Source organism: Plectropomus leopardus, chromosome 14, assembly GCF_008729295.1.
Source record: "Plectropomus leopardus isolate mb chromosome 14, YSFRI_Pleo_2.0, whole genome shotgun sequence".
In the NCBI taxonomy this organism is placed as follows: domain Eukaryota; kingdom Metazoa; phylum Chordata; class Actinopteri; order Perciformes; family Serranidae; genus Plectropomus; species Plectropomus leopardus.
Genome location: NC_056476.1, coordinates 8,261,253 through 8,289,171, shown reverse-complemented (window position 1 = coordinate 8,289,171; position 27,919 = coordinate 8,261,253). Strand labels below are relative to the sequence as shown.

The 27,919-nt window shown below is 39.4% G+C and overlaps 1 protein-coding gene across 3 annotated transcripts in view; it reads left to right on the top strand.

Moving 5' to 3' along the window:
- mta1 (metastasis associated 1) overlaps window positions 1-27,919 on the top strand; it is a 149,531-nt gene that overhangs the window by 98,531 nt on the left and 23,081 nt on the right. For all 3 annotated transcript variants that reach the window (XM_042501273.1, XM_042501272.1, XM_042501274.1), the window contains 2 exons: window positions 8,392-8,485; window positions 25,678-25,804. In XM_042501273.1, the coding sequence (XP_042357207.1) occupies window positions 8,392-8,485; window positions 25,678-25,804 (221 nt within the window). The remainder of the gene's footprint in view (window positions 1-8,391; window positions 8,486-25,677; window positions 25,805-27,919) is intronic.

Genomic DNA, 27,919 nt, shown 5'->3' with positions numbered 1-27,919 from the left:
GCAAGAATTTTTCCATACAAAGTTTTGAAGTCTGAGCGGGCTCCGCAGGATGTTCAGTGTTGTAGTAAATAAGCTAACGGCACTACCGATGGACCGCAAATGTGCAAAAACATTTTTTGCCACCACTAGACATCAACAAAAGCCAGAGACTGTATGTAATATGCGCTATGCATGTGCTGCTCCGCTTCATGTATGTCTGCAGCAGCTACAAAGAGTAGCGTGAAAGTCAAGAGCTCTCACTCTGCAGCAAATCTAGGAACCAGAACTTCTCCACGAGTACACTGCCCCAAAAAAAAATGGACTGCGCAACTTGAAGTAATCTGTCGACTGATGGTCTCCGTCTTATGATTCGAATCATCAGTCGGAGGGAGCACATAATCTCGGAGCACAAGAGCACTTTTGAGGCGTAGCGTTTTTCCAGCTGAGACGCTTTGGTTGAATCAGGTTGCTGTGATGCGTTACATCTGCGATAGTAAAAATGTCAGCATGAAGTGCTAGTACTTTCACTGGATAAAGGAAGAGAGAACAAACCAGCCCGTCTTTGTGGCCAGCAGTATTATTTTCTCCTCCATTGTTGTTGTTGTTCAGCAGTTGTACATGAAGGATGTGATGGCTGGTCATGGTGGTATTTGTCCAGCTCCTTCTTCGCTGGGATTGGATGGCTGGATGACAAGTGCTGTGTTTCACCCCAGGTTGAACATGTTTAAACTCTCTGCAAGGGAAAAACAGCAAACATGCAGCATTCAGCGCAGAATAATTGCCCAGCACCTCGTCATGCTGCTGGTGTTTCTAACATAAGAAAAGTGGCAATAGGACATGCAAAGTTTATGTGCTTTTCCACCAGCTACTGTAATGCTGTAATGTAATGTCATTTTTTTGGAGTTGGTATATTGAGATAAGCAGTGGATCAGCTAATTCTCCGGTCAGGTGCCTCTGCAGAAGAGGGAGCAACAAGATGATGTGATTAAAAAAGCACTAGTCAACCCTTATATGAAGGAAAACAATGGATGTTTAATTACGGAGAGCACACTGGACTGTGTGTAGACACAAGTGTGTTCAAAGCCTCCAGAGACAACAAAGAGAGTGTGCAGTGGTCAATGCAATGATGTTACACCATTATGTATTTGCCGAATCTGTTTTCATTGCACTTAGTCGCAATGACCTTTTTTTCAGTACACCAACATAAGACATGAGACACTTTATTTGTCATTGTAGATGCACAATTAAATTACGCTTGGTTACTTTCAGGCTGACAGCTGTGCACAGATGAAAAAACATTAACTAGAAGCTAAATTTAAAACATCAAAAACATTAAGACAAGATGCAACTATGACAAATGAGTCCAAGCATAAATAATAATAAAAATTATAATACAAAGTGTGTCTGAAATATCAATAAATAAATGGCAGCAGTAAATTTAAAGTGCATTTTGGCTAAAGTCATTGCACTATATAAAGTGCATGTGCTTAAATCGGTGCATAGCAGCTATGGGTCTATGTGTGTTGTGGAGGAGGGGGTGATCGAGGCTACAGCTCTTTGGAAGAAGCTGTTTCTCAGTCAACTTTTTACCTCCTCCAAGCTTAAAAACTTTTGTGATATTTAGAGATTGTTTTTCTTTGTTTCTACTCTGTTTTTTATTCGTAAACTGAAAATGCTCTTAAAAGCAGGTGGATGGAAATGCAATGAGTGTAAGTATGAGATGCCCCCGTTGCAAAGTATTCACACTGGCCTGGGTTAAACACATTTTGGTGGAAACAGTGCTATCGGGTAGAGTGCAGTGAATGGCTGTTGACTGTTTAAAGAGTAGGTAGAATTTCAGTTGAAACAGAATTTCTTTGGTTCACTACAGCCCTAGAAATTTATTGAACAGATCAGATCAGTTTTGTTACCAGTTCCTCCAGGGTTTCGTGCACTGTGTTTTTCATTGTTGTGGTTTATAAATACCTGATTTTAATGGCAGCTTTCTGAAAAATTGCGATACATTTTGCAATGTTTGAGGATTTTTTATTTCTTTTTGCAATCAAATTGCAGGGGCAATAGTTTTGATTCTGTCTTGGATTTTGAGCGTATTATTATGGGTATGTTTTCCACAGAATTATAATGTATTTGTGATGGTTGGGAGTGTTGGGGGGGGCAACAACGTCTGATCACTGCTGATCAGTTGTTGCTGCTGTTCGATGCTGCGCTGAAGGATTGTCTCCGTTCTCTCCTCCTGCACAACACAACGTGATCTCATCACTACTTGTCATATCACAAAATCCTGGATGGACTGTAGTTCTGACCATATATCTCTTTTATGAAGTAAACCTTTTGTCATTTTTTTCTGAAACTGTCACTACATGAGACATGATAATCTGTGGAAAAAATGATATCCCTCCTCCTCTTTCTGTTGCCTCTTATGGCATTTGCTAGATCTACTACAGCTCACAGAAGACAACAAATCAGAGCCAGGGAGTCTCTGATGCAGCTGTCAATCATGTCAAACTAGGCAGAGCTGATGAAATATGATTCAAGGATCTGTAGGGTTGCATGCTGAAAGTTGGAGATTCGAATCATCAGTCGGAGACCCCTCAGTCAACAGAGATAGCATCAAGTTGAGCAGTCGTTTTTTGTTTTCTTTTTTGTAGTTAGTGTGCTGTGCAGTGTACTTTTGGGGACGTTTTGGTCCCCAGACTTTGCTGCGGAGTGAACGCTCTTGACTGTTACGCTACTCTTTGGTAGAGGCTGCAACGTCTGCTGCTGGGGCACAGAGGAAGAGAGACTCTGCACCGTGACAATCCGACATAACATAACGTTCTCTCTCCTGCTTAGAAATGGTCAATTTACAGCTCACAGCAACTTAAAACGGGGCATTTCTGGCTTTTGTTTGTTATCTTGTGTTACCAAAAAATGTTGTTGCTTATTTGCAATCTGTTGTTAGTGCCGTTAGCTTTTTTACTATATTACATGAATGCCGCTGTCACACTCAATGTCCCGTTGAGCACTGTTCGAACTGTAAAACAATCGCAGAATATCTGTATTAAACGGCTGAATCTGATTCCACTGACAGTTCTGAGTCGGGCACAGCCCTAACATTCTGGAACTGCATTGTCTATTTCTCACCTCAAATGTTTTCAGAAACATTTTTTAGTGCACTGTTTAGCTATAAATGGAGAAGTTTGTGATCCAGTCGACATGTTGGATACAGTCGAATAGAGTCCTAAGCACAGCGCACTGGCAGGCCCATTTTTCTTTCTTGAATTAATGGTTAAAACGAAAAATTCTGACTACTATATGGAAATTGCGGCACACTGACACGATTATTCACAACATCAAAGTCACTATTTACTTAAACAAAACGATTAATTGCCAATAATTTGTGTGGTCGTCATCACTGATAATCAGACAGCATTATTAATTAATGCCAGTAACTTATATTAATCGTTATTGTTAAGGACAAAAAAGAGCGAATGTGTGCTTCAAATAGTGCATATCTCTCCTGCGGTGAAAGCAGTAAAAACAGTGTTGCATTGATGATAATGTGGCTCCGGCTGCTGTCTGTTAAATCCCAGCCGGCCGTCTCGTACATTGTTCAGGCAAAGAAGCAGAAAAAGAGGTCTGTCTCTGTGGACTAGTTACAGGTGCCCGCTGTCTGTCCCCTGTCCCAGGCCTGTGCAGGATAATATGGAGGCTGTTTAATGTGATTGACACAGAGCTCAGAGTGAGCCCTCTATTCTGCCTGTCACTGTCAGTCTCTCTGCTCCTCTGGGATCTCCGGGTTTCTCTTCCATAAGGTTCCAGATACACGTTCAGAAAGTATACAACAGTTTCGGGAAAAAGTCTTCTGACAAACGCCAGCTGCTCAAAATCACTGAAAAACACACAAAATTAAGAATGAGGCTGAACTGACTGAATCTGTGAGACTTTGTCTGCAATGTCAGTGAACAACAAGTCATTGTTTTTGTCTTGGTGCCACCAATGTAAGAATTTCATGATTTTATCAAAAGGTTAAATAATCCAGGGCTTCAATTAATGTTTTTTTCATCACTGATTATTTCCTGTGTTACTCTTATGTACCGTAAAGTGGAAGAACATGTTATTCTTTTATTCTGATCACATGTTTAACAATTAAAGAGAAGCAGTTGTTAGCAGTAATGTAACTAAGTGCACTGACTAAAATACTGAACTTAAGTAAGAATTTGAGGTACTTCTACTTTACATGCTACTTCCTACTTCTTCTCAATACTTCAGAGAGAAATATTCTACATTTTAGTCCACTACAATTATCTGCTAACTTGAGTTTAACAAAATAAGGTTTTTGCACTTTTTTTTCTTTTTTATTGTTATTACTGGTTTTGTTGCATCTGTTTGAGGCATGTTGCTGGTTTGTGATGTGTTGGTAATATGGTGCATCTTGTATGTATTATTTTAATGCTATAAATATAATGTAATTTTTTTTCTATAAAATATATGAAAATATACAAGTGCAGCTAAATGATTCATCAAATGATTAGACAGTTGATTGGCAGCTAGTTTGATTGTAGCTTCTCAAATGTGAGAATTTATTGCTTTTCCTTTTAATTATTTTGATTTATTCATTTTTTTCCTGCATTTTAGTGCTTTTACTTTTAATATTCACATGCATTTATTTCTTTATGAAATAAATGCATATATGTAAGTGTACTTACATACTTTTAGTTAATTAACATTTTCAATGCAGGACTTGTACTTGTGACACAGTATTTTCACTGTGTGGTATTAGTACTTCTAATTAGGTAAAAGATCTGAGTACTTCCTCCACCTCTGGTTGTTAGCAATGAAAATCTTGGGCCTCAGGGTCCTTCCAAAAATGCTAATTAGATATTTATGAAAAAGAAAATCATGCAAGTAAAAACTAAATCTGAACCGAAGACATAAATAGTGCAAGTTAAATTATATGACTAAAATACAGATGTAAAAAAGTACTATAGATTGTGTGAAAAGTATTGAAATTGAATAAAATGAATTTAAACTGGACTCTAGTAAATGTTTACACATGATGAGAGTATAAAACATTAAAATAAATAAAGGTAAAGTGACAGTGTAATGGTAAAACTTCATAGTGATGGTCAGGAGCAGGAGAAGTCCTCTGGCCTGCAGGACGAAGCTGTCCCTGAGCCGGTGCGCTAAAGGACCGGATGCTTCGGTGGCGTCTGCCAGACGGCAGCAGGCGGAACAGTTTGTGGTTGGGTTGATCGGGGTCTCTGATTATCCTGTCGGCCTTCTTCAAGATGGCCAATGTGCAAGATAATCGTGTCTAATTGCTTGTTTCTGTCTGACACTTTAAGAACAAAGATATTCGGTTTATTATCAAATAAAAGACAAAGGAAATCAGAAAAAACTGACAGTGCAGGAGCTGGAAGTTTTGGGCATTTTTACTCAAAACGACTGACTGAAACAGTTAATTGGTTATCAAAATGGTTTCTGATTATTTTTCTGCAAATGACAAATCATTTAATTGTGCAAAAAAAGTGTGACAATAACTCATTAAATCAGCCAGTCGAACATTCATTAACTTTTCTGCTTTACTGCCGCATGTTTGAAGGAATACTTCAGCCCCTAAAGGATCATTTGTATGCCAGCCATTCCCCATGTTATGTATGTTATGTTAAATTTAGGAAGAAAACTTGTAGAAATCTAAAAACTGAGAAAATTCTGGATGAACTGAAATCGTAGACGGCCGTATTTAACAACAGCAAAACTATATCAAAACACCAGTTTACTGACTCTCACACAACTCGTGCAGCATAATCCAAGTCTCGTTTATCTCGTCATGTGCTCAGTACTTCCCAAATTTCACTAAAACCTTACTGTTTAAAACTCATTAACAGTCTCATGCACAGACAAGAAATAGGGATAAACCAATGTGTTTTTTTAGGGATGATTACGATATTGATTATTATCAAGGAGACTAACTAACCAATATTTAGAACCGGTGTACATTTGCAGTAAAAGGTAAAGTCTTTGTGTCAAAATTTAGAAAAAAACACAATTTTAACACAAAACTTTGCTTAAATGCCTTTAGGATTCTGTAATAAATGAAATAGTGTGCATGTGTTTGTAAAGTACTGCATATTCAACATGATAAATAAGACGTAGATTACACTGCACAAGTTGAGTGAGAGTTTGGTAACAGATGTTTATAGTTTTGCTTTTGTTACTTCAATTCATCAATAAGTTTTCTTCCTGAATTCAGTGTAGTATTTGATGTGAAAGAACTGAGGTGAAGTATTCCTTTATACAACACTTTGATGCTTCCCTGTGATCAGACCAGACCTGTGATTACCTTTTCTTTGTTTCTTACACATTTTATCTCCCAGCCTTCATCTCTGTTTGCCCTCTCCAGTTCCTCTTTTAACGTCTGCTGTTGTTTTCTACTTTAATTGGGCTGAAGTTATGTTTACAATTTGAACTTGCATGTACATATTTATGATTTTTATAACCAAAATGCAAAAGGGAATCATACTCGTAATTTTGCCAGACTTTGTCAGACTGCTTTGTGATGTTTCTGAAATGTCAAGATGACATTAAGTTACTAAAATGTAATGAAATCAGCCAGGTGCTGAAGTGCTTAAAAAAGATTGAAATCTTTATTAAGTTCTCCATTTTGCCGCTCGGCTGCCAGATGTTTAAATTGAACCTTGATGGTATGATATGATGATGATGCTTTTTCTTCTTACACCCCGACTCATGTCATAATGCTGACTGAAAATCTGTTCACCTTAGTTGTCAGTTCAGCCCCTCCAGGATTTCACAGGTTTTTAATGGGATTGTTACAGCCTAAAATGCCTTATTTCAATTGGAATGCATGTTTTAGTGTTTTAAAAAATGTTTTTAAGTTGCTGTAGTAAGAGACTTTTGGAAAAAAACTTGTTTTAGTGACAGTAAAACGGCACTGCTTTGAGTTTGTGTTTTATACAACACTAAACACTAACGTCATAACTAACCTTTCATATTAAATCCAACTCACTGTGATTCTGGATCCAACAGCTTTTGTCATGGTGATTTTTTTCGTCTGTTGTCCACATGTTTCAGCCATTCTCCCGGTGTGCTCTGCAGTATAAAAGTGTTTGTCAGTCGATGTTGTTGATGTGTGTCCTACCACATTATTTTACATGGAGCGTTTCAGTTTACCTCCGCCTCGGTGCAGGACATCAGGGAATAACCTCGCATGGTCTTTAGCACAAATTTTTGTTGGCAAATGTGAGACGTTCATGTCGGACATCTGCATTTTCAAAACCAGAAATAAGGAAATGAGTTTGGTGACATTAATCAGGGGACTGCTAAGATTGGTAAAACTCAAGGAAAGCGATGAGGATTGTTCAAATTTGTACAAAACTTGTTGTATTTGGACAAAACTGCAAGGTCGCGCAAATTTTATTGAATTTGTGTCGATTGTTGTGTTTCAACATCCTGGAGGGATTCAATATCTTCCGCCTCACTTTTAGTCTAAATAAGTTTACAGGCTTAACTTTAGTGCACAAAGGGAATATTATTTTGTTTGACTGCAGTGGCACTCATTAAAAATGTCTGTCATACAACAAAAGAAAAAACAAATCAAACCAAAAATTTGTTCTGCGTTTCATTAAAAACTGTATTCAGAAAGAGAAAAGTGTTTTAGTTTGCTATCAGAAACAATCATAAATGAGGAAATTATGTTTTACTTGTTACTGCAGCATTTGTCAGACAAGGAACTGTGGGAAATTGGATTTTAATTATTTTCTGATTGGAAAAGTAGAAAGTGTCTGCAGAATATAAAAAGTATGACATGTTGGCTGTTTGCTTTTTCTCCATCTCTCCCTCCATCTTCCTCTCACATTACATTTCACTTGCAGGATTCATGAGAGTGAGCCTAATTCGATATTCTTGGCCTGTAATGTGATACAAATATGATATGTAACACTTTAGAAAATCACAGTTTATTAATATTGTAATTTATACTCTTTTATTTGATGTGTAAGGAGCAAAAAAAATACAAATCAATTTACAAATGAGCCTCATTGCTTTAAGTTATGTTACCCAGGCTTCAATAAAACATCGTCATGCAGCTCCTAATTTAAAAACACATCTCATATCAGCATACCAGTGTAGTGTTGCAAAGAAGAAACGAGTCTTAGTGCTGCACAGACAACCCCCGACACTCCACGCTGTCCTGATAACTGCAACACTTATTGTGATTTTGGAGAATTGCTCACACTGTGTTTTCAGCCATAGTTAAGAACTAGCCTCATCTATTGGTTTTTTTTTTCTCATCTGTGTGTGTGTGTGTGTGTGTGTGTGTGTGTGTGTGTGTGTGTGTGTGTGTGTGTGTGGGTGCTCTGTGTGCGGCACCACTTGTTGCCGTGGTAACGCCGATTGTCTCTTGGTTTGCAGACAGCCAATGGGAACGTGGAGGCCAAAGTGGTGTGTTTTTACCGGCGCAGGGACATCTCCAGCACACTCATCGCCCTGGCAGACAAACATGCAAGTGAGTGACCGACCGTAAACCCCGGCCAGGCGTTAAATAAAAAACAAAACACAGTTGGGTTTTTTTTTTTTTTTTGTTTTTTTTTTTGGGCAACCCTCTTCAGTTATTTTCCGCTGCAAAGTTGTACTGCCTTCCGTCAAATTGAACCAGATTTCCCTGAACTGGAAAATACAACTCTATTTGTTATTTGGCTGCATTGTGAGGCTTGTTTGCACAACGGGGGTGATACCAAATTGAATTGTTCACTGTTACTGAGCTGAGAGAAACAGTCCAGACTGCAGCAGCCCCTCCTCTGACGGGCCTGATTGCAGTCAGCATTCGATCTGTTGGGTGTATCAATGTGACGACACCTCTGTGTGTGTCTGTGTGTGTCTGTGTGTGTCTGTGTGTGTCTGTGTCTATGCATATGTGTGTGGGTGTGTAGTATGTACTTGAATGTGATGCCGTTCTCTGGAGCATACACTGCAGTGTTATCTTGAACAGCTGGCAGACTTGGACCGGGCTTTACCTAAGCAGCTGTTTAATGTTACAGGTACCAGGGTGTTTTTCAGAGAGAAAGATGTTAAACCACAAGGGAAAAAAATTAAAACAGGGGAAATACAGAAGCACAGAGGGTCCAGGATGGTCAGTTTAAAGGAACAATGCACCTTAAAATAGAAAATAAATATATTTCCTCTTACCTATTGTGCCACTTTTCGATCTAGATGTTTTAGTGTGAGTTGTCAATTGTTGCAGATATCGGCCGTTGAGATTTCTGCCTTCTCCCCAATATATTGGATCTAGATGGAATTAACTAGCGTGCATCTAGCCATGGATAAAAGGGCTTGTTCTCATGAATAACTAATAACAACACTTAGGGCTGCCCTTTAACCCTTTGAAACCTGAGCAAATTGGCTTGATTTCTCTCAAAGACGTGGAAAGAAGACAATGAGCAACAAAGGAAGAAGTGACCCAAAAAATTTGCAAGAAATTAGTAATCGATTACCTTAAAATTAGTAAAAATAAATAAATAGTAAAAAAGAAAAGGCAAATAAGACTCGGAAAAAGTGCTTAAAAATTGTAAGAATTCTGTGACATCATTTTAGTCATGTAATTTTGATAATTATAAATAGCGTTTTTCCCCTAGCTTTTTTAAAAATTTTCTTAATCTACTAATTTTTTTTTCCATTCATTGCTACTATTTCAGTTTTCAAAGGTTTAATTACCTGTGAAAGGTGTCTGAAAGCTGCACAAGAAAAGTTATGTCGCTCAAGGTTTCAAAGGGTTAAAAGTCAAACATTCAGATCATCAGTTGGAGACCCCTCAGCCGACTGAGATTCTTCAAGTCGAGACGACGTTTTGGTCCCCATATTTAGCTGCAGAGTGAGCGCTCCTTGCTTTAACTTTCTCTGCAGGCCCGGGGTGAGTCTGAGTGAGACGGAGGCAGCTGCCTGGATGAAGAAAGGCTTTCACTGGTCAGGCTCCAAGACAATGTTATTTTCTGACTTACGCTCAGAAGTGGTGGATTTACAGCTCACAGCAACTTAATACGATACAGTCATTTGCTTTTGATTGATATCTAGTGTCAGCAAAAAACAATTTCTGATCCATCTTTAGCAGGGCTAGCAAGCACAGAGGGCTATCTTGGCCTGTTTACTATATTACAGGAGCATTACTGTCACCCTGAACTTCCAGCTGACCTCCGCTCAAATTCTAATTGCAAAACAATTTGCACAGTGATATGGTTCAGTAGAGAAAATAGTCCCCACATAAAAGTGCTCACAACAGGGTTTGTGGATTGTCTTGAATAACTGGCTCGTGATTTCAGGAAAGAGACATTGCTGTTGAGTTTTTTTTAATGTATCTTTTTGCCGAGTGCCATCCAGTTCCATTATAATGCAGAGAAGGAAGACAACTCTAAGGATCATATCCTCTAGCACTCTGCAACTCACACCAAAACAACTTAGATTGATAAATAGCATTACAGGTAAGAGGGAATTTCTTTCTTTTTCTTTCTTTTTTTTTTTTTTTTGATTTTGCAGAGAACTGTTCCTTTTAAGATGGTTAACAGTAAAAGAGAGTGTAGAAGAAGTCGCTGGTAACAGAAATGTGTCTCTTAAAGGCCAGAGCCATTCCTGGATGTACGGGTCGCCTCCCCAGTGGTCAGTGTGTAATGACGCCTTCAAGGCAGCGCTCCAGAGTGCCTGAATTCAAAGAGTAAAGAAGAAGAGAGGGATGAAAGACTTATCCATACTTTAGGATTTTTTTAACATAACATGATATCACCTCTTTTTTCTCCATTTTCTCTAATCTTATTAACTGACATTTGTACGTCACACGTTATATTTGTTTGTGTACAAGACGATCGTGTTACCTCAGAGGAGAGGATATAGATTCTGAAGAAAAAAAATGAATTTGATTTATAAAACATACAACTGTCACTGGAAAGAATTCCTGACTGTGAGCAGCATCCGCTCTCTTGGGTAACTGATGGTTATCCGTCTTCAGTGTAATCTTAGCGGGAAAATACCATCAGCAACCACCCACACAGTGGCAGATTTTGACTGTAATTGTTCAGTTAGTCATCCTTACCAGCCACATTAAAAAAAAACAAACGATTTTGCAATGCTAAAAAGGAAGAGGAGAGCAAAGATAACAATCTTAGAGTGAATCCAGTAGGAGTGTTTCATTGTGTTTCATGACTTCCGCTCTCATATGTGCACATATTTGACTTAAAGTGTATATAAATGTCTACTGGGCTTCTGATGCACGTTTGGCATGAAATATTTTCAGACCACTCACAGATTTTGGGTTAGGGTTAGGGATTTTGTGGTCTAGAAGCTTTTATTGTTCATTTCAATAGTGATATTTACATTGTCCGTTTGCATTTCACGCTAAAACTGAAATTATGTCTTGCAAGCCTGAAGGCCAGGTTATGCTTGTCATTAAGTAGCTCATGTGAAGTGTCTTCTGACCAAGTCCAGCAGCAAAACTGTTCATAGCTGTTCTGAGCGGTCACACTTTGAAGTGGAGCAAATAGATATGTCTGCATAGAGAAGGGTCAAACTTAATGAACAGTACAAATGAGGATTACGGCGCTCACTGTTATTAGTATTATGTCTTTATGGTGTTGTTCTCAGGCTGTTTACAGACAAAAGGGACATTATAGTTGTGTAGAGATGGAAAAAGAGTAGTTTAAACCTTGCATACCTTTAGTGATGCCTTGACTTAAACACACCACATGATCCGCTAAGAATATACTGCAAAATGCAATATAAACATGTTAGTTTCTGTTACATTTCTACTTAGTGACGTGATGAATTTTAAAAGACCACAGGTGCAAAATAACAATAAAAAAACAAAGCCAAGACTAAAAATACATTTATATGGGAACACGGCGAAGCAGCTGAGTAGATTGTGTGCAGTGCACATCTGGACTGAGATGACAGGTTGTGGTTAGAGTATGTCGGCTTAAAAGGCACTCTCTTTTTGGTGTTGTGTGTGTGCACACCCGTGTCTGTCTATTTAAACTATCAGTCTCTTGGCTAGGAGAGAACAGAGGGGGAACATGCTTATTTCTCACCTTCTGAGAGGGACGTCCACGGGGACTACAACAAACAGTGCAGTGAACAGAGGCGTCTTCACTGGTTTTTTTGGGGTTTTTTTTTTTCAAATATCCCAGAGAAGCTCTCAAAGATGGTTTGCCAAAATGTGTAGGCCTAAAGCCTTGGATGTGCCCAAATTATGTGCAACAGTGAAAAGTCAGTTAAATTTAGCACAGTTTGATTGAACTCGCTGTCACATTCATACCAGCAGTGCTGTCATACAAACAGTAGAAACTCTGCCATCCGGTCGTCCAGTCTTGCAACACCAACCACTAGACTTTGACTGGGTGTGGCCGGCTAAGTGTTGGCTGTCGGGGTGTGAAAGTGTGAATGTGTGTGTGTGTGAGAGAGAGAAATCTACTAAGTGTCCTATTTGAAAGAGAGTGAAAGAGAAACAAGAGTGCACATGTGATATGTGTGTGTGTGGCCTTGGGTGTGTATCCATGGTAAGAGGGGGATTGTTTGTTCTGCTGGACCACACAGCATCAGTTTGCCAGTGTGTGTGTCCCTATAAGAAAGTCTGTGAATGTTTCTTAATTCTAAACCAAACTATAAAGAGAAAACACATTTTTTTTCTTTATGCATGGCAAGTGTAAAGTAAACATGAATATTTACCTTATGATTAAAGTTTCTTAACCTCTTCCTCTGATTTTGATGCATTTTTGGTTAAACACATGCAGACACAACAAACCCAGCATCATTTGAGAGCAGTGGCACACTGATTAAGTGTAGCAGGAGTGCAGTAATGTTTCTTTAGGCTCTTTCTATATAGGCCTTTGGGTTTTTTGGCTGTGCTCTGCCAGCTGCAGTTCGGCAAAGGGGCTTCCAGACATTTGCAATATGTAAAAAATGCATGGCAGGAATGGCTGTGCACCGCATGGGTGTGGGCTGTATCCTGTCTGCGTTTGTGTAGCTGCAGCCTCACTGTATGTGTGTGTGTGTGCTTCTGTGTGTGTGTTCATGTCTTTCTTATATATGCATGATGGACTTGAGTTTTTAGCTCTGGGCGCTGTCACAGGAACCGCTGAAGGGGTACATTTAATTCGTTATGGATCAGTGCAGAACGGCGTACAGGCCCGTGTGTCTTTATGTGTGTCTGCTGTGAGTCATTGATCAAATATTTTGCTTGCAGAGATTCTGAGTGCTCCCTCAATGGGGCCTCCGACTCCGGCATTAGCCCCTCCCCCCTGAGCCTAGCAGCCTCCTGAGTGGTCAGCCTCTGTGGCGGACTTGGCATTTTACCTCCGTGGCCCCTCCCTTCAGATGTTTGAATTTTGCCATGACTCAAAACCTTTTTCTATTTTTGAGATGTGGCTCCTAGCTCCCATAAACAATAGACAACAATGTTACCAGTGAGCTGATGCACACAAGTGCAACTAGTGAATTCAAGCTGGTCGTAGGATAACAGCAGTATGTTATAGCCACTTGTTTCTTTTTGCTTGGACTTTGCAATCTGTGTTTTTTTTTTGTTTTTTTCGGGGATGTCTTTATTACTGTTTCATAAGTGAATTCATTTTCAGGATGCCACTACTCATGCCAGTAGTAGGTGTTGTCCCACTTGAGCTTCACAACCACTTTTGACATGAGCTGATGATATGTTATGACACAGTGAGAGGATGAATTTCTCATTTGCATCTGCAGCCACAGAGCTTCATGAACTGTGTCCATATCAGCTCACACTGTGTCTGAGGTGCACACACAGATTTCATGTTGTTGCTGCAGCTTATTATTCTTAGTTGTTTTAATGTTACATAAAAATATAATTACTTGTTATGTTTGTTAGGGAAGAAATGAGGAAATTATGCTAAAAAAAATACCTTTGTGTTCAGCATTTGTTGTTTGCAAACAAAGAGAAACTAAGCTAAAAATACTCTTGCTGCATACAGAATTTCTGCATGAAGTCCGACAACTTAGTTTTGGGGAAGTGCTCTCAAACTAAACTTTTAATGACTTGCCAGCTTTTATGTGTTTTTTTTTTTTTTTTTAGAAAAACACTCACATGGTTTACATGCACTGCATCAATCTGATGAATCTTAAACTCATGTTTACATACACATACACTGTCTACTACCTCATCGCAACCACAGACGTCTTTTTTTTCCAATATGACATTTAAGAAATTTTACTTTGGTAACTTGAAGGGATAGTTTAATTTTTTTGAAGTGGGGTTCATAGTCAGTGTCTTACCTACAGTAGATGTCACTGGACATGCCCCCAGTTTAGAGAAGTGGCAGGAGTGCCGACACGGCAGCAAGGCAATTTACTGCTGTGGACGGGAGTCAGCAACAAAATGTATTTTAGCTACTCAGTAAAGATCTTGGGAGTATTTCGACTGCTTTACCTTTCCGTCAGACAGCCCGTCTGGACTGGAAAGCTGGTACCAGCTTAAAAGCCTTAAAAGCCACCAGACTCCATTGACAAAAACAGTAACTTTAGCTAACAAAACAGAAGCTTTTGATCTTCCTCTGCTTCGATCAGTCGGTCAGTTTGTGTTATTGTGTGACTTTGGTGAATCCAAACTAACGCTTTGAAATGCTTAAGTCACACAATAACACTAACTAATCGATAGAGGCAGCAGGTCCCAAGTTCAGCAATGCTAAATCACCGTTTTTCTCAATGGAGTCTTGCTTTGAAGAGACTGACATAACTACTTCATTCACTTGTCAGAAATCGCTGTTTGACAGCAAGGTAAAGCAGGGGCAAATTTTTCACTTAAACAATCTACATTTTCCATTTTTTCTGTAGCCGCAGTCCACAGCGTGTCAGACTCAGCCCGCTTCTTGAAACTGGGGATGGGAGGGTGGGGTGGGGGTGTCAACTGACTTGTACTGTAAGTAATACACTGATTTTGGAGAAGTACCTTATACAACCCTATTTCAAAAGATAAGAACTAGGCCTTTAAAGGGGAGGGCCGTAGCTATCTTAAACAATAATATCAGTTATGAGAAATATGAAGCCTTTGAAAACAGCTGTTTAAGGTCTCCTGTCTCCCTGGAGACAGCTTTGTTATGTCTTGGGGAAATATCCCTTATGATTTCAATAAAGTTATCCTGGCTAAGGATTGGAGACCATAAATTTTGAATTTTGGAAAGTCTGCGTTTCAAAGTTGAGGCATTAAGATTTTGGCGTGACAGATGTTGGCATTACCAGCCGGGGAGGATCTGAAAAGACACATTCAGTTGCAAGATGAGAGATTGAGATGATCCAACTAAAAGTTAAAATGCCCTCTGCTGCATCAACTTTGACTTTTTCTCAAAATAAATACATAAAAATAAAAATGTAAACTAAATATCTTAAGTACTCTTAAAGAGGCATATGAACGCACAAATTGGTATATGTACGTCTAATAATCAGAGGGAGAGTAATGGACAAATTCAAAGAGTACGTCATTTTATTCTCACATGAACCTTGTAATCCCAAACAGTGTGACAATACAGAAAAACTGTGTTAAAATTTCCAGATCTGTTCACTTGATAGAGGCCACTTTTCCTACAGTCACTCTGTCATGCTGTTATATTTTCTTTAAAGAGATAAACCTCGGGGGATTAAATGTGTCATCTTCACCAAACTGATAACTGAACAACATACAGGCTGATTGTGCAGTTCAGTCTCAGTGAATACAGACGAGACTTTAAGTCCAATTGTAAGTAGCATATAACGGCCACAAAAAAAAATCAGCACTTCATTCTCTGTGCTGTTTTGTTCTGACTGCTGCTCTTGTTCTTGCTCTTCTTTGGCATGTGCTGTGAATGGAGAAAGAAAATGTTCACAGTGCACTTGTGTACGATTGAAATAATTCTTTTAAAAGCATGGCCTTGACTGGGCAAACATGTCGTAGTTAACAGATGTGAAGACACCAATTCAATCTCTTTGTTTAATTTAGTAATTAGAGTTTGGCTGTATTGACAGAACCGTTGTCTCATACTTTTGGTAAGACTATTTGGTATTTTTAAACATTGATAAGGGTTAGGGCTGGACAATGTCAAGATATTATATTGCATTGAGACTATATATTTTCTTATATAATGGATTTTGTTATATCATGATATGGATTAAATAGTGTTTTTTCCGAATTGTAAAGGTTGTATTATAGTAAAGTGATGTACTATTATCAACTTATCAGACAGTTCTACTTGTTTTCATACATTTCTTTCCCCACTTAATGATTATATCTACATTACTAAAGATTATTGATCAAAAATTGAATTGTGGTAATATATTTTCAAATAATGCCACATCAGAGAGGGAATTTGGTAAAAAAACAAAATTGTAGTTTTCAATTATATCCCCCAGTTCTAGCATTAATGAAGTGCTTCTGAGGAGATTTAAAATATTGAGATATGTGTTGTTTATCGAAATATTGCCTACAGATATCACAATTTTCAGCCCATATCTCTCAGCCCTCATAAGGGTTTCTTATTAAGTGACATAAGAAGAACATGTTAGTAATGCACAGCAGAGTTTCCTTCAGACCTACTGTCGAGGAGGGGTGGTGGTAGATAGCTAATATTGGCTGTTAAATAATAGCTAATAATAGCTACATAACCAAATTTAGATTTTGACAGTCCCCCAAATTGATACAATAAAAAATGAATGCTAGTCAGAGGTGTCCTTAATTGAAATTAAGTTATTACCAGCATCTTTTCACACACAGTGCCAGCGCTAACTGTTAGCACAACACCACTAATGTTACCCAATGGTTATTAACGGGTTTAACCACAGAATCGAGCTGTTTCAGCTCGTACTCACTCAGAGGAGAGCGGCTCCAGAGACTCAGTGCTGCCTCAAACTGCAGCAGCAGTCCCCCCCACCCCCATGCTCATAATAATAGACACCTCCTAGACAAAGCACTGCAAAACAGAGGCACAAAAACACGATAACTCCAACATATGTAAGATTTGTTTTTCCCAAACATATCCAAATGTTCATATCCCAAAACTGAAAACCGAAAAACTACCCAAAGAACTAATATCTGAATAGTCTGAATATTAAGGTCCAGCATTCGTCTCATGTATCCTGGACTTTTTAGATGCATTTACTGTAAAGATCAGAATACACGTGCACTCTCACTTAAGCACAGCTGGTTTGACCACAAAGATGCAAACAACACCATGTTTGATCCCAGTCTTTGACTCCGTCAGCTCCTGTGCTGTCCTGATTGTCCGTCCACCTCAGCTGTCAGGTTGACAGTGTTTGTCTCTTTAGAATAACTTTAGAAAGTTAACAATAAGATGAACAACACAGAAAAGATAAACAACCTTTCTATGCAGTTATAACACCACGACATTCGGAAACGCAATGCTTGAACTGGACATGACTAAGGGACATTATTTCAATCTTAAATGTCAAGTTGAGTAATTAATATTTATACCAAATAATACAAACATTAAAAAAAATAACAAATTAGATCATTAAATTCTTGTCGGTGTGGCAGGGCAGGCTGCACACACTGCCCTTCACTTCACAGGACAGCTAGGTATAGCCAGAAAAATGCATCACTTTATTGTAATGCACCCCTTGTGAAAATGTCAAGACAATATTTTACTTATGTCACATATTACCACAAACCAAACTCCCAGATGACATCTTCTCACATTACAGTATTGATTTCATATTGATAGATCTCCCCGCTTTAGAAGGGATCGTGAGTAAAGTGTTATTTTCCTTTTCGACAGATGATTTTTGATCAGAAGCTTGTAGCTGTCTGCGTCTGTCTCTCATCCTTCAACCAAATAATAAACACACGGTGTCATAGAGGTGCAGTCAGTTTGTTAAGGTAATAACGGTCTGCTGCACTTTCCTCACCTCCTCCTCTCGCCCTCAGGCCTGCTCTCTCCTCTCCTTTCTCCTCCCCTCGCCGTCTCTCAGCCCTGTAAGGCGACCCATTCATCAATAATTGATAATTGGCTGGGACAGGTGAGATGGAGAGGCAATTTGTAGAGAGTGTGGTGTGGGTGCACTGCCAGGAGATTGGCTCCGAGGAGGAGAGGAGGACGACTGAGGTTGGGGAGTTGAGTTGCTACTCAAGGACGCTCAGCCAGGGGCCAGTTGGAAGAGCCAGCCAGCTGATGTACCACTACATAACCTGGATACTGTGTGTGTGTGTGTGTGTGTGTGTGTGTGTGTGTGTGTGTGTGTGTGTGTGTGTGTGTGTGTGTGTGTGTGTGTGTGTGCGCATGTGTAAATTCATGGATATGTGCAAACACATGCAGAGTAACACATATTCAAGCACACACACTCACATACAGAGACTCAAACTGTATGTGACTCTGTTTTATTTTTAAAAACCCAAATCACATTTTGCCTCTAAGAGCTTTATAGTCTGTACAAACACGACACCCTCTATACCGCGACCCTCAATGCTGCTTAAAAAAAACAAACTATACAAAAAACATTTACAAGGAGAAAAAAGGAAAAAGCAGCAAAGACAGACTCCCTCCTTCAGGGCGAACACATGCAGTAGATTTTGTATAAACACAGTCAACAGAACTAACAATATTTAAATTTTTAGCCAACAAAAGAACAGATTCTCCGCATTTTTTATTAAGCCCAAAAGCATATTTCTCAAAAACAGACAACTGGTACACTCCCTCCTTTCTTTAATATTTTTTTTTCTTTAAGTGAAAATAATATCCTATCATGTCTGCTTTTGTCTGATTTCATGCAAGAGCGCATCCTCTTATTAAATGTAGTCATTTACAACTTCATGTATATTTTCCGGGCTCGCTTTGACTGCTGCACAGATGGCGGAGTGTCCTGCAGTGTTTTATAGTGGAGGCTTCCTGCATCGCCTGAAAAAATTACCTTCTGATGAAATCTACATGAAATTCGACTTAATAAGTTTCAGGTGTAACGAGCAGCGGTGCTACTTCACACAGCAAATGCTACACATTTAGGGGGTGAAGTTATCAACGTCCACAGTTTGTGTGTGGCCATTTGTTCAGGTGGAAAAGTATGGAAAGTATGGGATTTGATTCTGCTTTTTTCCAGCTCTGGATAACTATGGGGAAAAAAAGAGTATGGAAATAAGTTTGTGTTTCCAGGATGCTGCATCTGTTCTGCTATCTAATATCTAAAAATCTGAATTTCTTGGAAAAAATGATCATACAAGAAAAGTGTTTTTCATGGCATTTGGAGCAGCCAGTGCAGCCAGAATGTTGACCAGCGTGTGAGAGTGCTGCCTCAGCGAGCTTAATGCCGTCAAAAGCAACAGCAGCAATATGATGTGCGACTGAATGTAAACTCCGATGCAGCGCTGCCTTTACACCTGTATATTATTATATATTCAATATAGTAAAGGAAATGTTAGGAGTAGAGGTAACATCGGTTAGTTTACTCATTAACTCTTTCAGCAGAAATGAACCTTTCTGGGTTTGTTTGATTTGTTTGAGCTAAATGACTTGGCTAGAATCTTCTGTTAAGTGTTATAAGATAATCATAAGATAATAAAAAGAATACATTTTATCTACACAAGTACAAAAAGACAAAAATGTATAATTTGGGCAGACACATATTGGAGCTATAGGTTAAAATCTAGTATATGGTTGAATCGTGTACAGGGGTTCGACAACCCCCAAATCCCCCTCAGGGACTTCTATAGTATCACTGAGTAAACTGCTGACATAATTAAATTCATAATAACAGTAGAGAACAACTGATGAACTGTACAATTAATCCAAAATGCCTACTGCAGGAAGTTTGTGTTGGATTAGCGATTATATTGAAATTTAGGCAGAATATTTTCTGTGTTATTGCATCAGAGATGAGTTTTTCTGAACATATACATAGAAGTCTGCAAATTTGAGCAAGGAAGGGTCTTAAATTTTAAAATGGAAAATGTGTCCGAACACTATTAGTTGTTATACCCAGATTTCCGACTACTATTTGTTGTCCAATAAAGGCATAAAATACCCCAAAAATAGTAACAGTAATGATAAAAAAAATCTAAATCTTGTCTTGCTGCATAAATAATAAGGTGTCAGGATCTGATTCAACTCAGCAGATGACTGATTGATGCATCACACTGTACATTCGCGTTGCAGTAATTAATCAAAGCAGCACGTCGCAAAGATGGAAGAGAAAAAAAACCTTCTGAGATTTTACAAGTTGGAAAAAACGGAGACAAACAAGCCAGTCTGTCGCAGTCAGTACCTCTGCTCGCCAGTTTCCTGGGGGAAACCCCAGCTGACTGCTGGTTATCTGTGAATTAAAAGTGTTTGCTCGACACTAATGTGCATGTGCCTGGGTGCCATCAGGCCGTCAGTTTTTCTCGGGTGTTTTTGTGCAGCTCTATTCAAAACACAAACAAGCCTCTTTGCCATTATGCTGTTATTCTTCTAACGCTACTCCTGCATAACTTAAGAGACTCTGTCATTTATTTTTATTTGTCTTTCAACGTTTCAAGTGATCTGCTGTCAGAAAAGTCCACAAAAATATACACATCTTATTTTTTGAGACTGCCTATTCCTCCGTCACAGTAAAAGTCAATAATTAATACACTCCTTTTTGCAATTTGATTCAGTTTTGCAGTTGTTATAGATTTTCATGCTAATGAAGCGCCTCGTCTGGGAAACCAGCATGACCAGTTTGGAGCTCATTATGAGCCGCCTGGTTGGATAACTACTGGAACATCAAGCTTAAAATGTAAAGTAAATGTAAAACACATGTGCATGCAGTCGATGCAAGAATTACCCACAAAACACGTGTTTTAGTCGTGTCACGCACTCGTAAATGCCCCTCTAGCTCGCACAGATCATGTTTATCTCCCTGCTTACTTTCCCACAACTTCCCACCTTCTTAATCTTGTGTTTTTCTTCTTGTATTAATGATCTCAGGCCATATTTTGTTCCTTTTACATGGCAGAAGATGCAGCGAGGCCCATGCTGTGTGTGCGCGCTCTGCCTGGGCACGGATGGTGTGTCTGCTGGGTGCTGAGTGCTGGGCAGAGTGAGTGAGGGAGTGAAGGAGTACTTATCGATTTTGGCCACACATCTCTTCTCCTGAAAATCCCTTGATTGCTTTTGTTCTGCTCCCCGTCTCCCTCTCTCTGTCTCGCTTCCTCTAATGAAACTCCAAATGAATTGGAGCACGTACTGACTGCTCTTCTTTCTCTCCCTCTCTCTGGCTTTCTCTCTCTTTCTGTCTCTCTCTCCCTGATGATTTCTCTATCGCTCCCCTTCCTCCTCTCCCTCTCTCTTTCTTCGCTGTCTCTCTCTGTCTTCATCCCATGCTCCCTCGCTCCTCATCTGTTTTGTCACACTTTTCCTCCCTCTGCGCTCGTCTATTTGTCTCTCTGTTTATCTATTTTCCTGTCACCTTCTCTTATCTCCTCTTTCCTCCTCTCCTGCCTTCATTTCCTCCGCTCTTCCTCGTCCACATATGAGGAAGCGATTGAGCGGTGGAGATGTTGCCTACCAGCAGCAGCGGGATCTATTCTTGCAGGATGACTCAGACACATGACCTACTCAAATGGGCTGATAGCCCTTCAGCAGTCACTCTGTCCATCCATTCATTCTTGGACTGATTCTCAAGGGCTGATTTTTTTTCTATCATTGACTATTTTAAAGGCACAGTTCACCTCAAAATTAGGAAAACATATTTTTACCATATTTCTTACCCGTAGTGCTGTTTAACCATCTAGAATTTTTTGGTGTGAGTCGCAGTGTGTTGGAGATATCAGCTGTAGAGATGTCGGCCTCCTCTTTCTTTTCTCTTTCTATGCTTTTATTTCCAGTTATCATCACAATTTTTTACAGTGTTTGAACTACAGTAAAAAATCGGAGTGTAAAAATCAAACACTGCCCCTAAAAATCTGAGACTCAAATCATTAGTCAGAGACCCCTCAGTCGACTGAGACTGCTTCAAGTCGAGCAGTCGTGGGTTTTTTATTTTGGTTTGTTTTTGCTCGTCAGTGCGCTTATGGTGGACATTTTGGTCACTAAATTTTGCTGAGAAGTGATCGCTCTTGACTTTCATGCTACTCTTTGGTAGAACCACGGACATGCAGGCAACGGCACACAGGAGGAGAGAAGAGAGACCCGCTGCTTAAAGGTTGTGAATTTACAACTCACAGCAACTTAATATGATATAGTTCCTAGTGACAGCAAAAAATGTTGTTGCGCATTTACGACCCGTCGTTAGTGCATTTAGCACATCTATTATCTGACGTGAATGTTGCTGTCACACAATAAATGTCCCACAAAGTTCAAACTCTGTACGGAAAACAAAACAAATAATCGAATATTCGTATTGAACAGCCAAATCGGATTTGACTGACGTAACTCTGAGTCGGGTACAGCCATAGTAAAACCAGCCACACTGTCAGCTATCACTTCAAGGATAAAATAAACTTTAAACAGTTAAAATGAAGCTAAAATCATCATGATGTCTTTAATGTCATAAATAATCTGCTCGTTTATTAGAAGCTATTTTAAACCCAGAATAGAAATACAAAGCATGAAAAATAAAATTGTTACACTGACCTATAAACCTAAATACTCTTTTGCCCTGTCTCTCAGGATTTTTGTCCGTGTAGGGATACTCTTTACTCCCGTGATCTGAGTCAGTAGTGGTCGGTGTGTTGACAGGTCTGAAGTTAAACTGCTCCGGAGCAATATAAGTAAAAAAAAAAAAAAAAAAAAAAAACACGAAAAATCTCAGGCTTCAGACCGTTCTGATCATTCTGTTTTTTTTGTTTGTTTGTTTTGTTTTTTAAATCTGAAATTCACATAATGTAGCCCACACTGCTGCATGTGACTACATGGGAACTTTTGGTTGCCAGTGTTGTTATTTTTTCCCCAATTTTGAAACGTAATCCTGCTTGAACATTTGGTTGTGTCTAGAAGCTACTGTTGGTGATAATTCATGTTAGAAAATGCTGCTATTCTCCGCAATAGTTATTCATCGGCTGCAAAAATAAATTGGTGCAGACATGTCGTGATGCAATAGATCTGGAAAGGCTGACCAATCAGAGCGTGGGGGGGGGTGTTAAAGAGACAGGCAACTGAGGGTCAAAGACAGAGGGTGAAAACAGTGTTTTTGAACATTAAAGCATGTAAACATGTTCTAGTACAAACACAAAAGACAAGTATGAACCTGAAGTGAGCAGAATAGGTCTTCTTTAAAAGTCTGTCTCTTGTGAGTTCTTCAACTTTATGGGAATGTAATACCAAATCCTTTTACGTCTGTCCTTTATGGGGCTGATCTATTTTAAAGTCATACCGTAATCTTTGCCTAATCCTAATTCTAATGTTAAGGGTCAGTTCACCCACACTAAACACATTTGCCCACTCACCCATTCTAGGCTTTAATCGCCTAAGTTTTGAGATGTCTTTGAGATTTCTGCCACCGTCCCAATTCTCCGGAGGTAAAAGGATTTCTTTTTGTGCTCACAGCAAAAATACATAAAGAGATTTAGCGGATATCTCTCTGCAGAAACAGTGTCCTTGTTACTCTGGATAATCCACAAAACAGGTAGACAGTCATTACAAACAAAATATATATATATAAATATAAAACTTTTGACGGAGAGGTTTGTGGATTACCCAGAATAACTGTGATATTGTTTCTGCTGCTGCTGTTGAGTCTTTTGATTGTTTTGATTTTTAGTGTTTTAGCACCTCAAACTAAATTCCTCTCAGCTCCAGTATATTGGAGTGATATCAGAAATCTCACAAACTGATTTCTCCACACCTGGGGAAATAAAACTGAAGCTATTTGCATTAATATTTTTTCCTTGGAAGGGTTAAATCTTTGTGAGAAAATCTTTCTCTCCTAAAGTCCAAAATGTAAAATGGACTTTTGAAGAGAGTTAAGACCTTTCTTAGGGCCTGTACACAGGCTGCGTGTGTTGCAAATCCATTGTTTTCAATGTAGACACACTGAAGGTGCAGCCGAAAGCAAAAGCGTCACCATCGTGGTGTGTAGGTGTTACCAAGCGCCTGTTTTCCAGGGTGCGATGGTTGTGCCCTGAGATAAACTTCAACTTTTGGAATCCAGATGTATTCACTTTCTTCTTTAAATCTGTAAATCAGTCTGTAGTAAACATAGAGGAGACGCTGATCATTTTAGTGCTGTTTTCCCCACACGTCTTTCTTTTTTTTTGTGGCGGCCATCCACAATTAAAACACCTTCTGCCACATATTGATTGTATGTTTATGAAGCTGGACTTTTGGAAATGCTTCAGATTTTATATAATGTTTAGTTATCTATTGCACCACACTCTCGGGACACAGAGCGCATTTTGAACACAGACGAAGCGTCAAGAGCAGGCAAAGTGAAATGGAAGCGTTCATTGTGTTAGGTGTTAAAGTTTGATGTGGTAACCCTGTAAAAACAAACAAAAAAAACAACAGGGAGAAACACTCGCTTAACATCTGTGCCACTGACATTTATTCATTTCTGACTTAATACACACTTAAAGAACAATTCCTGTATGAACATCAGCTGTGAACTTGGGATTTCTGGTTGGTACATTATGATTCGGTTCTGGTTCTGGTTGCTTACCAGCTTCAGACACACCCTTCCTCAGTGCCCGACCTCGTGTTTTCCAGGTTGTGAAAGATGCGGCATGTTTCCTGACTTTCACAGTCTGAAACTTAAATTGTTTTTCATAAAGAGACGAGTTCAGACTCTGTGTACACAGACCTTTGTAGTCACCCTCTGTGAGGGCTGCAGCCAGGATTTTAGAAATACCAACATTATAAAAAATCCAAGCTGCATGATTATTTTTCAAGAGACCAACTGTATTTTTTTTTTTTTTTCCATTTTCAGTTCGTTCAACGCTCCAAGGTAGCTCACATGATAAAATATTAAAGCTGATTTATGTGGGTTTTCTCTCCTCCACTGGGAATAAATTCTGGTGGGGAAATTTGTTAAATTGTTGTGTTTATTCATTTATGTGTGTCTTTAAAGTTGAGCACACTAAGTCTTAAAAAGTATCTGTATCCATCTCTTGAAAAGACAAACGTGTAACTATAAATTATTAAGGAGAAACTGAATTTTAGATCCTCAAATTCCCAGAAAAAAACAGTCAGGTTGTGACCTTTGTTTTCTCAATGGAAGTAACAGAGCTGTCTACTTTGCTGCTGTTGAAGGAACGGGGATAACATAGGAGAGTACACTCAGTGCTGGTGTTTTTTTTTTTTTTTTTACACCCCATTCAAGTTCTTTAGTAATTTCCACGCTTGAAATACAAGAGATTACCCAAATAATGAAAACACAGTTGGAGGGCATTAAAATGATGGAGCGTCCCGAGCCGTGTGTCGTCGCTTGTGTAATAAGGGTTGAAATGCAGAATTGGGAGAGAAAAGCGTAGCCAGATGTTGTGTGATTCATATTGCAGGTCTCATGTGGACATAATCAGCGAGATTTAATGTAAAATATCTGTATGTATACACGACTCTCCGTCTCCCTGAGGACTTTATTGTTCCAGCTCATCAAGTGTGCATCCTGGTGCTTTGTACACGCTGGTTGTGCAGGTCCTGAGACTGTTTGTAGCCGCAGCCGATACATTTGCAGCCCCCTCCTCCCCTGTTTTCCCCGTGGACGTCATTGTTCCACCTCATCCAATGGGTATATGTTTGACCTTTCACTCTTTTTACCTCCCAGGGGAGCTGGAGGAGGAGATGGAGAATCCAGAGATGGCAGACCTCCCCGAGAAACAGAAACACCAGCTCAGACACAGAGAGCTCTTCCTGTCCCGCCAACTGGAGTCTCTACCTGCCACACACATCAGGTACACCACCCTGTTACACCACCCTGAGCTGAAATATCTGTGTTCGTTTGGTTTATTTCCGTCTTTCTCCCTTTTCTTCCCAAGAGTTTTGGACTCACACAGTGCGTTGTTTTGATGGCACAAAACTATCCCAGGCTGTGAATAAAACCTCCAAGCAATCCCTTTGGGTTACTGTTGAGTGCAAAAATTGAAATTTTTCAAAACAAGAAAAAATTCCCATGGTATTGACTGTCAATAAACTCTAAACAAGTCAAAATGAATCCCATAATTGCACTGGAAAATAACAATTCATTGAAGAAAGTGCAGTCATCTTGCTTCATTGTTATTATTCTTTTCCTTTGTTTCGAATATGGATAATAGTTTTGACTGTTGTCCGGGACATCTGTGGTTGCTGTAGCAATATCGAGCATAGCTCAAGGCCTTGTCCACACATACATGTGTGTGTTTTAAAAGTAGCATTTCCATTGCATTTTAGCCTTTTTTCCAGGCACAAACTGCATTTTAGGTGAATGAAAATGGACCTTTGTAATACTTTGTACGGGTTAAGAAGTCAGAAATGAGGTGAAATTTCATGCGATGACTGACAAGACCAAAATTGTGCTGGCTATAACCTTGGGAACAGGACACTTTACACACACACACAGATGTACGGTTACTCCTCTGCTACACAGAAGAACAGAGGCATCGGAGTACGCAACACCGTCTCATCCCAAGTCGCACGTATTGCCGCTTTGCAGTACATCACATCTTTGCAGTGGGCTTCTGGGTCTACATATCAGGTTTTAGGTGTCCTTCTGCATCTGCTGTTTACATTCTGGCATGCCGCTAAAGTGATGTCAACAAATGCTCATAATGGGATGATGTGGCACGTGGTTATGTTTGGACAACGCAAGCACATGGCAACCAGCGCCCGAACGTCAACAAACACACATGCTGGCGTGGAAGTTCAGGATTAGGTGTAGAAAGGGAGGTGAACTCCGGACTCCCTCGTGAAAACCCGGGTTTGTTGGACTGTTTCTTTGGCGTTGCAAAGCGGCAGTATTTTATGAGTTTCAAATGAGAACGGGCTTCTGATCGGCCAACATCTTCTCCATCACCTTCTTCCTCCGTGCATGACTTTAGGATTACCGTTATATTGATTTACTAATAAATCAATTGACTAATCATAGTTATAGTTATGGGGTAGCAGCAAATTTTACTTTCATCTCTGAGTGTTTGGGTTTTGGGCTCCGTTCACGTTTGGACAGATGACCGTGCCAGTAACTCAAATTGAGTGTCAGTACATGTACACAACTGTACCTTTTCTCTGTAAATTACTCTTTCTGTAGGCTGAAACTAAATTTTTGAACAAGCTGCAGTCAGCAAGCGATTCTGCCCCTCTGCTGTTTTTTTAATCACCCACAGAGCTCAGTATCTGTCTTTCTGCTCGCTTGTGTGCATGTGTGTGCGTTTCTGCTGGTCTCTCTCGCTCTCTGCTAAGACGCAACTGACAAATATGTTGAATAAGTACGTAATTTAGAAAACACATTAATGAAAAGCAGTGACAGCAGTCTATTTAAAAAAAAAGAAAATAGAAAAGAAAATAGACCAAATAGACTGTAACTATCGGTGCTGCAGATCATTTTTGGCTCACTTCAGGTCAATCAGTCGCTGTTTCGCCTCTTTCTGCTCAGTAGAGCTCCGCTGCCTTCGCCATGAAACGCCTCGAAGGCTTTGAGGTGCCTGACAGCGCTTCTACCTGCTGTCTGAACCATGTGTTCTCACCCAGGTGGGCTATTTGGTACCGAAATTTGGCACCGATTGATTTCTTGTAAATCGGTACTTGGCCGTACCAGTGTAATTCGGTCACACCCTTAAAAGTAATGATTTCGACACCGAACCTATTGACCATACTGGTTTTGTAATGAATTCTGAGATTTCATTAAAACAGTTTGACTAGTAAACTCATTATTTCTTTTGTTTACAAATCTTTTTCTTTTTGTTTTTACACTATGATACATAAAATAAATTTCTACCCTTTGGTTTCTGTGCTTGTGGCTATAAAAACTGCAGTTCTCTGGCTCACTTGGAGGATGATGTGATTATTTATTGATCCCTTCACTCACATTATCAGCT